A 14,469-nucleotide genomic window follows, 5' to 3' on the forward strand; every position below is an offset into this window, starting at 1 on the left:
TGCCTAGATTTTGACAGGATCAGGTTTGAGATGGCCCTTCTCCGCGGTTTGGAGAGGAACAAGTAAAAACTACACGACAGCCCGGGTCAGAGCCACAGGAACAAGGAGTGTGAGTGGAGCCAGAGCAGAGAAGATAAACACGTCTGGAAGGGTGAAGCATCAGGAATCAACTGGCACTGAGTGAATGTACTTGGAAGCTTACGTACTTAGGAGGAAATGGGTATCAGGTGTGCGTGAAAGTGGCTCTGCCCTGTAGCCCAAAAACCAGGCACTGCAACAAAAAGCAGACAGGCGGCAGCAGAGCTGCCGGATCATGACAATTCTGGCTTCTAACAAGTCAGTAAGATAAGCCCATCAACACAAACGATGAGCCAAATTTGCTCTAAATTAATGGCAACAACAAAAAAAAAACCCAACCCAGTTTTTCCAACTGGAGAAAAACTGCACTTTACAATGTTCAATATTTATTGAAGTGCAATTTTTGCCAACAAATATTACATGTATTGTTATTGTTTACTTATTTAGGATAGTTAAAAGTTGTTGACCTTCCAATTATAATATTGAAAAATACTAATGAGAAATCAAAGTTTATTACGTTTGAAAGGGCAATTTGCTTGATTAATATTATTATCATATACAGTATTATGATTACATTAGTGCTTAATTTGGTCTCAAAATAATGCTGACAGTAATATTGTCATAAGCAATATTGTTTGGGAGAATATATCGTCCAGCTCAATGTTATCTGCCCAGGTATACCCACGTGTTTTTCTTATCATATAAATGTCTAATCAGAAACAGTTATCCCCTTGCGTAAAGTAGCCACTAGTTCACCGAGTGACATTTGTCCCTCTTTTGTGTAGAATCCTTGTCATTTAATGACCTGACCCCGGATCTCAATTACTGTCAGGATTGGTATAAGCACCCCACATTAATTATACCTTCTAATGACTTGACCCTGTGTGCTGCTGCTGGAATAACAGAGCTGTATTGCGTTAAATGTCAGCATCATTATAGGCCTGTGTGTGCACTGTACGTAAGACATGATGCTCCGTGTTGTTCTCACCAACACACCAATGGAGGTACATAGTAAGAAAACATAGGGCTACTTCTAACTCCCAAGTGTGGAGGAGGCTTAGTCTGTCAGTGGGCCAGCCTGCATGGATTAATCTTTCTACAGCTATACACCACACTGGGGCAGCACGGTGATACAGGGGTTAGTGCATGTGCCTCAAAATATGAAGGTCCTGAGTAGTCCTGAGTTCAATCCCGGGCTCGGGATATTTCTGTGTGGAGTTTGCATGTTCTCCCTGTGACTGCGTGGGTTCCCTCCGGGTACTCCGGCTTCCTAGGGGTAGGTTGATTGGCAACACTAAATTGGCCCTAGTGTGTAAATGTGAGTGTGAATGTTGTCTGTCTATCTGTGTTGGCCCTGCGATGAGGTGGCGACTTGTCCAGGGTGTACACCGCCTTCCGCCCGAATGCAGCTGAGATAGGCTCCAGCACCCTCCGCGACCCCAAAAAGAACAAGCAGTAGAAAATGGATGGATGGATGGACACCACACTGGCATTTCTGAATTTCCAACTGAGTGGCCAGTTCAATGTATCCTAATTATATGTACTCATTACATTAATTTGAAGGTTAGGAACATCTCTTACTCTATGGATATGATCTACTGAAGATTTGCATGTACCAAAACACGTTCAAACTTGATAGCACACGCAAAACTGATCAACGAAACTTTAGCGTTGAAGGTTGTCTCTTCGGTGAGCAAAATAAGGAGCACAATCCATTTAACGTGTCTGCCTTCATGAATATGCAGAAATATGCTGATCATCAGAACGCCCACAATGTTGGGAGGATGCAAATGTAATCATTTAGCACACGCAGTGTAATCGATCAAGGTTGGTCACTGTTCCGCAGTTGCTATTTTCCATCTTTATTTAGTACGCCTGAAAAGTATGTGCAAACTGGCAGTTGCGCACACTGTGAGAAAAAGAGATGATTGCGCTACAAAGTAGTGATGTGCAATACCACTGATTTTCTTTCCGATCCGATATTAGTCAAAATTCAGGCTGGTATCTGCGATACCGACCAGATACAGATATGTTGTGCAAATATAACTAAAGTGTCTGTTAAAATGTAAAAAGTTGTGTATTAAACAACAGTGACAATGTAGGATAAAATAGAAAAAAAATTGAATATAATGAGAAAAATCCGACTTGTTTAAACTGATAATAATAATATGCTTAGTCACCTATAGCACAATGTTTTGTCTTTAGCTATATATATATCAGTTTTAAAAAAAAAATTATAAAAACAAAATATATCAATATGGCCCTTCCCATACTTGACTATTCAGTGAGTGGCCCTTGGTGAAAAAAGTTTAGACACCGCTGATCCAAAATATTAGAAGCTCTCAAAATAAAAATAAAATATACTTAAAATACTTACAAAAGTTTAGTTAGTTAGTGAATTAAAAAATAATGCATATTTATGAATGAATTTGATAAATGACAACAACCATAACAAAACAATGCTAAATGTGTACCTGAACATTAATATTTTTCGCACAGGCCAAATTTTTGACACAGTTTGCAGTTACACAATCGTTTTATTAATATTTTCATTCTATTTTTACAGTGGAAAAAAACCAACAGTAAAAATTTAAGAATAAAGAGCCAAACAATCGGTAAGTAATGAGAAAAAGCTGAAATGTTCTAATAAGTAATAATAATATACTTAGTCATCAATACAACAAAGCTGACACAATATGTGCTTCAAGCATAATATTTTAAAAATATATATCAATATGGTCCCCACATACTTTGACTTTTCAGTATGCGGCCCTTGGTGAAACATGTTTGGACATCTCTGAACTAAAGTATCAAAAACATTGATATTTTGATTAAGAATCGATATTAGAGCATAAAGTTCTGGTATTGGTGGTATCCATTCTTCAGTATCTATCCGCACATCACTACTACAAAGACAGACGATGGACAGATAATCCTCTGTCCTACGTATGCTTGTCAACATATATGGACTGTCAGACATAAAATGTATCTGACAGAAATATAATTTTATAATTTTATAGCTGCTGGATTACTTAAAAGGCTGATTAAAATTAATTAAATTGATGCGTTTTTGAATGCCGTTTTTTTTTTTAATCTACTGTAAAAGATATATCATTATAATATATCTCCTGTATAAAAAAATGTATTTTTCCATATGATTTTTCTTGCATTTGGATCATTCCAGATGGCGCTGCTTTTGTGATAGTCCATAGCCTGCCTGCAGCATGCACCGTTAACGTGCTAAAAATAGTTTCTGAGATTCTATATTCCAGAAAAGGTGTTATGTATTATAGATGTGTGCTGCTAGATTAACATCATCGCACACAGGTTAGAGAGCACAATAAAATGAATGTGGAGGGCACATAATACCAGTAGTACCGAAAAACCATTTTTAAATAAGGCGGTCTGCACCACTTTTCAATTGTACACACAGTATTAGTAGATCACATGCAACACGTCCACTAGTACCTGCAATGTTATAGTTTGCACACGCTGTTTAGCGCGCCATTTGGATGTTAGTAGATCAGACTCTATGTGTCCATTTGTTTTCTGATAGCAAGCACTCCGACACGAGATAAGAAAAACTATATGTAGAAGTTTATTTTTCTTATCAAAGAAAATGAAGCGCAGACTTGATAAGCTTTTTAAGTTTTGAATCATAATAGGCTCGTTTTTGCCTTGACGTTCTAGAAACAAAACAGAAATAGTTGCCATTCTCGAATCTTCCTTCAGAGAAATGTGATGACAAGGTAGCGCATAATCATTCCTGAAGAACAATTAAAGGAGCTAAGAGTGTTTAGGTTAGGCCGATAGGGAGAGAAATAAGAAGGTTGGGGATCATGTTTCCACAGTGCAAGTGGAAGTATGGGATTAGAGCCAGTGAAGAGAGTGTGAGATTGGCTCTGAAAGTTTAGCAAGAGCCGATGATGCTTGAGCAAATTACTAGAGGAGGGGAGGAGGAACAAAGTGGACTTCAACTAAAGAAGTTGTATGTTTCACCTGACAACTCTATCAACCTAACTACAATGTTTTTAATATTGATATTATTGTTCAATGTAGTGGAACCTGGAATTTTTTAAAACAACACTTTATTTTTTGTTTCAATCTACAGTAAAATACATGGTTAATAAGTACAATACCAAATACAAAAAGACTACATCAATCAAGTTTTGATAACATGAGTAATGACGTTTTCCAATAATATCGTACAAAGCTTAAAATCTAAGCTATATACTTTGAAGTCGAACCCATATTAATTTGACCAACATCTGGTGTTTTCAGATACTAGATATTCCCCTTAAAAAGAGGCCAGGCCAAGCAATGAGTCTTCCATCTTGTCTTCCCGCCGCAGTTGCCATGACAATGGTGCACCTGTCCCCTGAGAAGCCCAGAGACGAGAGAAAATTAGAAGTCAGGGAAAAGGAAAAGAATGACAGAGAGTGAAAAAGCATGCAAAGAGGAGCAATGCCTTTATATGTAGAGTAGACATTATGGCAAGGTTTGCAGGTCTGGCTCAGTGAAATAGAACATGACTCATAATAAATGTATGGAGTAAAGTTGGAGGCAGCATGTGAGTTTAGCGTGCACCCATCAAGGCATCCACTTTGGCGCCTCTTTCCAGCCTCAATTTGAAAGGACTGAGTTTTTTGAGTGCCTTTGCTCCAGAGTAAAGCATTAACACAAGACTCAAAAACACAAATAGCACTTTTTAGATTGTTTTTAGCTCATGCATTATTTTTACAGTGCTCAACATATGCAGCCATTTCTTTTTCAACACCCTATACATTTAGATGAAACACTACATTTAATGACAATGCATTGCAATGCAGATGCAGACACACAGTACATAACCTCCGAAAAACCAGCGTCCGTTGCAATGGTCATTAATGTTTTGCATAACAGGACAATCTGAAATAATAATTCGAAATAACTGTTCACTGCAGAAGGTTTTAGGAGGATTATATAGAGTAGTGTTGTAACGATACCAATATTTTGGTACCGGTACTAAAATTATTTCAATACTTTTTGGTACTTTTCTAAATAAAGGGGACCACAAAAAAATTGCATTATTGGCTTTATTTTAACAAAAAATCTTTGGGTACATTAAACATATGTTTCTTATTGCAGTTAAGTCCTTAAATAAAATAGTGAACATACTAGACAACTTGTCTTATAGTAGTAAGTAAACAAACAAAGGCTCCTAATTAGTCTGCTGACATATGCAGTAACATGTTGTGTCATTTATCATTCTATTATTTTGTCAACATTATTAAGGACAAGTGGTAGAAAATTAATTATTAATCTACTTGTTCATTTACTGTTAATATCTACTTACTTTCTCTTTAAACATGTTCTGTCTACACTTCTGTTAAAATGTAATAATCACTTATTCTTCTGTTGTTTGATATTTTACATTAGTTTTGGGTATCAATCCGATACCAAGTAGTTATAGGATCATACATTGATCATATTCAAAGTCCTTATGTGTCCAGGGACATATTTCTTGAGTTTATAAACATAATATAAATGTTTAAAAAACGAAAGAAGATGTTGTGATGCCAAAAAATATTGGCGTAATCATATTAGTATTGACTAGATATGTGCCTGTACTTGATATCATTACAGTGGATGTTAGGTGTAGATCCACCCATGGCGTTTGTTTACATTTTGATGCCGGTGAGCTACGGTGTGTAGTGAAACATGTTTAGCTATTCCTCGTCCTGCAGGGATGATACTTGTAAGAAACATACTTTATTTGTCGCCATGGAGGCGAGGATTAGTGATTTAGAAGTTGCTAAAACACTGCAGACGACTAGGTAGCTAGCCATGTCTTAAAGCACCTCTTCTTGAGGGCGTTTCGGTGTTATAACTTTATCGTTAGTTTTTAAGCCAAAATGCGTAAGTTCTCCCTTTTCTGTCTACACACATTGTCTGCTTGTAAGTACTCCGCGATTGTGTGCCGCCTAACATGCTCCTCTGCTCGTAAAACCAGCAATGTCATGACGTGAGGACGACGCGGGTGCGGGGGGCGGGGGGGTACCATACTAATACAGGTATACCGTACAACCCTAATATAGAGTATAAAAGTTCCTGGTGTCTTCCCTCATAATCATTTTTAAATGAGCTTCTTCAAAAGTTACTGCTGAAGCAAAGCAGCTAACCTCCTACATAGCCTCAGCCTGACGCTACTAGTTCTCACATTCAGTTTATTTTCTGTACCTACCCTCTCATTTGAATTATAATAGACACACATGTGACTTTTCTGGTGCATGGTTTGATTCTGAAATAAGAAATACAAAATAGCGCATAAGGACAATACTCGGGGTGTCTATGTGTGCATTCCTAATGTTGTTAGAACATTTAAAGGAGACCTATGATCAATGTAATTAACGTTTAAAACATTTTCCTGTGGTCTAAATATATTTGTTGGATATGATTGGGTTTAAGTTTTGCACAAGTTTTGCTTCACAGTCATATTTATAACCCATTTTTTTTAGTCAGTCTTCAAGATGGTGGTTTGTGGAGGTGTTCCCAGAATGCGAATGAAACCAGGGCCCCACCCTCTCTAAAAGTATAATAATTTATTTTTTGACAATGTACACTGTTTAAATACAAGTGCAACTAAAACAAATTATACTGCGCAAAGTTTATTAGCTTCAGCAATTCAACTTCCAATGTGAAAGGCATATGTGATATAAACTCATTACACAAAAAGTGAGATATGTCAAGCCTTTATTTGTTATAATTTTGATGATCATGGCCTACAGTTTTTGAAAATCCCACATTTTTTAGATGTTTTATTTGAGGTTTTCAGAAACTATAAGCCATAATCATCAAAATTATAGCAAAAGAAAGCTTGAAATATATTGAGTTGCAGCATGTTATGAGCCTGTCATATCTTAATTTCACCTAGTAAATCTAATTGCTGGAATGAACCAGTCCCCTCAGCCGTCTCTTTCAACTCCTCTTCTCTCATGGCTTGTTTCCTGGCCAATGGAAAACTGCAAGAGTGATCCCAATTCACAAAAAGGACTCTAAAGCAGATACATCCAAGTACCGTCCCATATCCCTGCTCTGTGTCATCAGTAAAGTGATGGAATCCTCTGTCCACAAACAGCTACAAAGATATCTCCTCTGTCATGAGTTTATCTCCAATAAACAATATGGTTTCAGACTAAACCACAGCACAGCAGACCTCCTTACAGTTTTGTCATAGACATGGAACAACATCCTTGACAAAGGTGGCGAAGTGTACACTGTTGCATTGGACATTAAAGTTAAAAGTTAAAGTACCAATGATTGTCACACACACACTAGATGTGTCGAAATTATTCTCTGCATTTTACCCATCACCCTTGATCACCCCCTGGGAGGTGAGGGGAGCAGTGGGCAAGGGTGCATTCGACCAGGTTTGGCACAATAGCCTTTGTGCTAAGCACACCTCAAAGGACGTAACTGGAAGACTGCTTTCAAGGAAGAACCATCAAGGTTGTGTTCTCTGGTCAATCTTCATTTCCACTTCCCATCAGCGCATCTGTAGCCCAGGGATCAATTCTCAGCCCATTACTATTCTCTATCTTCTTGGATGATGTTGTGAAAAAGTGTGAGAACACCATATTTCTGTATGCGAACGACTTCACCATCTTCGCACTTACAACAACCTCAAATGGACTGGAGGTACCTGCATCGTTAAACAAAGACCTGGGGCCGTATTTATCAAGCGTCTTAGAATTACTCCTAAGAAGTCTGCTAAGAGTTGACTTATGAGTAAAGAAATTCTTCGCTGAAAGCTGCACTTAAAAGTTAGTTATCAAGCGTCTTACTCACACTTTCAGCGAAGTGTAGGACGGAATCTTAAGTGTCACACTCAGAGCTGAATCACGACATTACTATGTGCCGTAAACGGAATTTTAGGTGACGTCATTTCTGTGTCCATAGAAATGACCAATCACGGAAGGGAATCCCTTGTCTAAGAATAAAGAAATATCTTAGAAATATTTAAGTGGACAATGGGAGTGTATATTTTGACAATAAACTACAAAATAATATAAAACAAACAAACATTATTGGCAATGAATCAAAAATAAATGTTTCCTTTTCTTTCCATTTCATTTTCCCAGTGGCGAGATATCGAAGCATTGTGATGACCTTTAGTTCTGCTGTGTGATGAGATGACGCCCCTTATTATAAATCTGTGAAAAAAACAATACCCGCTCTGTCTAAACGATACCGTTTGATCAGCTGCTCGTCATCAAACAAAGCCAGGACAACCTTCCGCTCCCTGAACGTTCGCGAAAGTCTCTCTCGCCTCAGTGCCATCCCCCGCTGGCAACTCCTAACCACTTAGGACACCTCTGAAGGTCTCTTAAATATCGTGGAGAGTAGGAGTGATTCTTAGACTTAAGAAAGTTGATAAATAGCTTTTATTCTTAAGTTTGAGAGTAGGACTAAATTTCGCAAATTCTTAGGACTTAAGTGTAAAATGGCACTCTAAGACGCTTGATAAATACGGCCCCTGGAGAACATCCAAAAGTGGACTGACACCTGGAAGGTCACTTTCGAGCCCAACAAGTGCAAGGCTATAATCCTGTCCAGGAAGAGGAATCCATCCCGCCCAGATCTCTTCTTCAGGGTCACTAAAATGTATTGTATGACTCCAGACTAACGTGGACCAGCCACCTGTCCAACATATGCAAACATACTGGTTAACGTTTCAGAGCGCTACGTAAGCTGGCCAACAAGCTTAACGCTAAAGGCAGAGCCGATATCTACAAGACCAAGGTCAGGAGCATTATAGAGCACTCCTGCCTAGCCTGGATGAATGCCACTCAGACCACTCTCGGGCAGCTCAATATCATCCAAAAAAAGGCTCTAAAAATTATTGGCGTGGATGAGGACTTTGCCCTAAAGCAGTTTGCTATCAGCAAGCTGTGTCATCAACAAGTTCCAGCAACAACTTCCTTTTATAAGATGCACACCTCCAGCTGTCCTGCAGATCTTAAAGCGCTGCTACCACCAGCCCACATCTCAGGTTGTATCGTCCGCAGGGTACTACCAAGCCATGCCCTGGAAATCCCAAAGTCAAACACCAAATGCCTCGACAGGAGCGTTCTCTACTCAACCTGGAACAACCTTCCCCATGTGGTTGTTGGAGACATTACATCAAGCTGTATTCATGCCTTTAAAAAGAGGCTGAACAAACAGCTCCTCAGTTTGTGACTGTAATCCCCTAAAGCTCAAGGACTTTTAATCATCAAACCTATAGTTCATATATACCTGAGTAGATGTACATCAGTGATATGTTCTTTAAATGTATTTTTTTAAAACTGTATCTGCAAAAGCGTGATAAAAACAAAAATACAATCTTTGCACATGTTTGAGTTTCACCTGTATATATCTTGAAGATGAACATCACTGCTATTTTATATCCAGACACAGTCGAAAATAAATTTCATCAACAGTATATGTATTCACCCGGTAACAACATTAGATATACCTGCCCACTCTCCGATCGATAAAGACTCCAGAGCTGCATAAAAAGCAGATTTTAGCAACATGTATGTCACTGTACGTTGCACGTGTATAATACTTTATCCTTCCTTTCCTCAAACCAAGTCGTAATGTTGTTTCCATTTTCAGTCAGAGTTCAGCGGTTAACCCAATTTTGTAGTGGCCCAAATGCCGTGGACGTATTTACTTTGTAGATATTGAGCAGGCTATGTGGCATGAAACGAAAATGAATATACAGAAGTTCCAGTGGAAACAGTCTCAGCTGTGTGGGCTCAGCAGAGGCTGAAGAAGCTTTTCGACACAATATGTCCAAAAATATCCACATAAGTACGTCTGTCAATCTGTGACGTCACTGATTCCGCACTGGAAAAAAACACTCCAAAACAAACTTTTCAACCTGCCTACATGCTGATGTTGCTGAAGATTTGGGTGTACTAAAACACATGCAAACCTGTTGGCACATGCAAAGCTGTGCCCAATACATTTTGGGGAGAAAAAATCACTTTTCTATATATTAGCCTCATCTAAATATAAGTCGCAGATGTATACGTTACAAAATAAGTTATTTACACAGAAAGATTATGTAAATGTTTATTTACATACTTTAATTGTTTCCAAATGGTGTCTGTAACACGGCAGTAAAACGGCTGATCAAACAAAAGAGAAGTCATTGTCATGGACCCACTACCTGTGGAAACTAGCTCTCTAATCAGCTAAACAGACACAAAGGTCCACGGTGATGTTTTTGTAAATTTACTGCAAAATTTATAAAACTGAAACAATACAAAAAGAATGCAGTTGTAAGTTGATAATGCTAACACAGACACTCATAAATGCGTCATTACATTATGATAACACGTACAAATATGCATGAAAACACTCCTATAGACATCACACATGGGACGGTTTAGTACGTATAAACCGTTAGTTATACTGTAAAACTTACAAACGTTGCTTGGAGTCATGAATGAAAAAGCCATACAAGTAGAAACACTATGTACGGCAAGAAGACTGGACGGCACTTTGGTTGAGAAAAAAAAAGCACTACCGGTAAACGGAAGGACACTGCAGAACCTGCAGTGAGTGAACTCCTCCAAAAAATGAGATCATAGCACAAACAATAAAACATTTTCTCATTGTATTTGCATGGGGTTTTTTTTGTGAAAACTTGTCATTATGGCCGTCAGCGAAGAAAGTCCATAAATTAGCCATGCCATTTTATAAGCCGCAGGCTTCAAATTGTAGAAAAAAGTAGCAGCCTCTACTCCGGTATTTAAACGTCGGCAAAGTGGATTGCGTCTGTTAAGTGAGCGGAATAAAGCGGGTAATCCATTTTGTGTCTTTGTCTTCATTAATGTGCAAAATATATGCTGCAAAGCTTCCACAATACTGCGAGGCGGAAATGCAGATCTATTATTTTAGCCTGCGCAATGTGATTTATCAAAACTCATCACTATTTAGCGTTTTATTTGGCATGTGTCAGAAGGACTTGCAGGATGAGTGCCTGTGCTGCACAGACAGACTATGGATAGATGAAAAACCGCCGTCCTACGTGTGTCAACATTTTGGACGCTCAGAAATAAAAATTATGAGTCATATTGTCCACTCAGCAATTTCCTTTTTTTAGTGCTATTACTGCTGGATGACTTAAGGGTCTGATTGAAACAAAATGTATTGATGCATTTTGGTGTCTGTTGGTGGTTTTTTTTGTCATTCATTGTTTGGTTTTTCTAGAAAATATATTATTATAATATATCTCCTACATCAAAAGAAGTCTTTCATTGTGCATTTTTTTTTTTTTTTTTTGCATTTGAGTCATTCCAGACACACAAATGCACTTTTGATGCGATCAACAGCTCTGCGCACAGAATGAAGTGTCAGTGTGCATATGTTTCGGTTGCTTGAATTGGGATTCAGAAAAGGTGTCACGGATTGTAGACGTGTGCTGCTGGTTCAACACATCGCACACAGGTAGGAGCATGATAACATGAATGTGCAGGAAATTATCGTCTCCGTGGTAAATACCCACAAAAACCTAATTTAAATAAAGCGGTCTGCACCACTTTTTTAATTGCACACGCAGTGTTAGTAGATCACACTATTTAATTTTTTGCACACGCTGCTATTTGAATCTCCGTAAATCAGGCCCTTGGAGTATGTGTTGCACGCAGGAATGCTTCTACAGACCTGCGTGTGTGCATGAACATGTTACTCTCATACTTTCTTCATGCGGCTTCATTTGCTCATAAATGTTGCATATATTTTATGAATTATACTTGTACGTCAGAGTAGATGACGCCATTTTAAGGATCAGTAGCATGCATTGAGATGCTGCCAGCGAAGGCTAACATGTATGAAACCCACTTGAAATCTCAATTTCTTGAAAAACACCATATGGCTGTTGTTACTGTACTTTAAGTTATGGTTGCTAATTATGCCTGACCTTGTCAGTAGTTTGGAAATTTCCAAAACTTGTTTCAAAGTGTGTTGTATACTGACCTTCCCCACGGTATAATTTAATGTCCCTACTGTAGGTCGCCTAACCTGCTGTTGTATCAGGAATGGCTCATTATTGACACCTGACCTTCTAAAATGTAACCCTCCAGGGAAAGACAAACGTGTACAGATGCAAGGATGCACAATTGTCAGCAGCCATGTGCTTCCAGATGCTCCTGTAGCTGGCATCTCATAATCTGATGAGAGGGATAAAAAAAAGAGAAGCATGGAGAGCCAGAAAGGGGAAATAGCAAAGATGAATTATGAATCATGTAGAGAGATGGGCTTTGCAGCAACAGAGAGTTTTAACATTTAATGATTTTCTTGCCAGTGCAGCAGAAAGAGCGTGAAGATGGATGCAAGCATGTTGATGCATGTGCTAATGTTGCTGTAACTTTCCGTTAGATTTAGCTCTATGCACAGTGGGGAGGGAAATTTGCATAAATCGTCACAGTAATAGAAGAAATGAAGAGTGATGAGTGAGTGAATGCGGTAATGGTGTTGGGATGAGAAAAAAAACCTGCCACTATAGAAGTGCTGAGCTTTTGTATTGCATTGGCAACAGCTCCTCTTTGTCCCACTCCTGCCTGATGTTGTTCATGCATTCATCTTTCTATTTTTGTCACACACACATGCTGCTGTAATATGTACAAGTACCAGCAGGGAGAGGGAAGGGATTTTGGAAAAAAAACATATGAATATTAGTATGGGGAGTATAAATAAGCATTGGGAGTGCATTTGCTGGTGTTAATTATTCTGTGTTTTGCCCGTAGATGAATCCCGATGCTTGGTTTGCTGAGGTGTTTTGAATGATGAAGTGGGAATGTGGATTATTCCCAACACTAGTACGCAGTGAATGTTGTCCCCTGACAACTGCCCCCAACTATTAATATTTCATTAACACAAATGCGACTGATCTTCTATGTTAACTGTTGTATGAGAGAGGATTGGGGGGGCACTGGAGATGAGAAGGGGGGAAGAAAAGGAGAGAACATGAGCTTCTCAGTGTAAGTCATGCGCAAAGCAGAGGCATGAAGAAGAACAACGTGGTTCAGTGTTCAGTCAGCCTTCACTTTGATATGACGCTGAGGAAGCTAAGCCAAGACAACTCACTGTATCATTAGGCGAGCAACTTGAAGGTGTATACAGTAGTCTGTGCTTTTTTTGGGGACCTGTAGCTGAGCGTGGCCATCCAGAACTTTACCATCAGTCAGCCTGTCAAATGCAGGAAGCTCCTCTGCTAATAGTGTGAGTGAGAGCGCCAAGTGAAGCGGGAATGAGCACAGGGGGAGGAGATCGCTTAGATCTGTGAGAAGCCGAGGCGCTCGCTGTTGCTCGGGCAGAGTCGTCAGGAGAGGAGTGAGAGAACTGGTTGTGCTCTGCATGGCTGCAGGAACTAGGGTCCATCTCTTTGACCTTTGGAGTTTTTTTCATCAGAGTAGCAAAGGCAAGTTTTCATTGATGATTTCTCTATCTCTCTGTCGATGCTTTGCAGGAGTGGTGCCAGCCAAGAGGAGTCCGAAGCTGGTGGTGAGTATAACAATCTCCATCTCTTTTGTGTGTGTGTGTGTGTGTGTGTGTGTGTGTGTGTGTGTGTGTGTGTGTGTGTGTGTGTGCACGCACACGAATGAGGTGTTCTATTTAAAGAACAAAAGATACAAAGATATGGTATGACATGCAACTCTTTCCCGGCTGCTCTGCATCAACAGCTTCCCATTTCTTCTTTGTCCTGTCAGCACCACTCCTCTTCACTTGTGCTTCTTTATTGTATTCATTCCCTTCTTCTGCTGTATTTTCTCCCTTTTCCGCCATCAACTCTCCACTCCCAAGCATTGCTTGGATAGGTCAGCGCTGACCAGCTGTCAGCCATGACTGAGAGGGGTGATGCAAAGATGGGGAAAAATGGTTGCTGGGAACACCCAAAGTGGAAGTGTTTAATCCTAAAGAAGTGTATGGAGAAGATGCACTGAAATTAGCACACAAGGCTAATAAATTGAGAGGAAGTGAGGTGATGGATAAAGTGCATGAGAAATAGAAAGACCACCTCTTTAATCAGCAGACAGCTTCCCATTTATCCCAAGCTCATCTCAATCTAATAAATCAAATAAAAAAATCCATACAGACCCAGAAGTGATGCCATTGCAGTTTTGCTAAATTAGATCCACGTTAATTGACCCTAGGAGAGCCATTGGGATGGAGTTGCTTTTGGACACGCAAGGTCAGCAGTGGGTTCAAGTACTACCAGTTTAATGGAAGAAAAAGTTGTCTTGTTTCTTCTGTTAAGAATTAAAGGCCCTCCCCCTGGTTTGGATTAGGATTAGTTTGCATTGAGTGTTACCTACTGCGGTCACGTGACACAGTGGCCGGATAACGAGAGGACGCCAC

At 39.3% G+C, this 14,469-nt stretch overlaps 1 protein-coding gene across 18 annotated transcripts in view; it reads left to right on the forward strand.

Annotated features, from left to right (window-relative positions):
* Positions 1-14,469, forward strand: part of LOC133620249 (membrane-associated guanylate kinase, WW and PDZ domain-containing protein 1-like) — a 204,773-nt gene that overhangs the window by 158,017 nt on the left and 32,287 nt on the right. For all 18 annotated transcript variants that reach the window (XM_061981573.2, XM_061981588.2, XM_061981579.2 and 15 more), the window contains one exon: positions 13,580-13,614. In XM_061981573.2, coding sequence (XP_061837557.1) covers positions 13,580-13,614 — 35 coding nt within the window. The remainder of the gene's footprint in view (positions 1-13,579; positions 13,615-14,469) is intronic.

Source organism: Nerophis lumbriciformis, linkage group LG01, assembly GCF_033978685.3.
Source record: "Nerophis lumbriciformis linkage group LG01, RoL_Nlum_v2.1, whole genome shotgun sequence".
NCBI lineage: Eukaryota > Metazoa > Chordata > Actinopteri > Syngnathiformes > Syngnathidae > Nerophis > Nerophis lumbriciformis.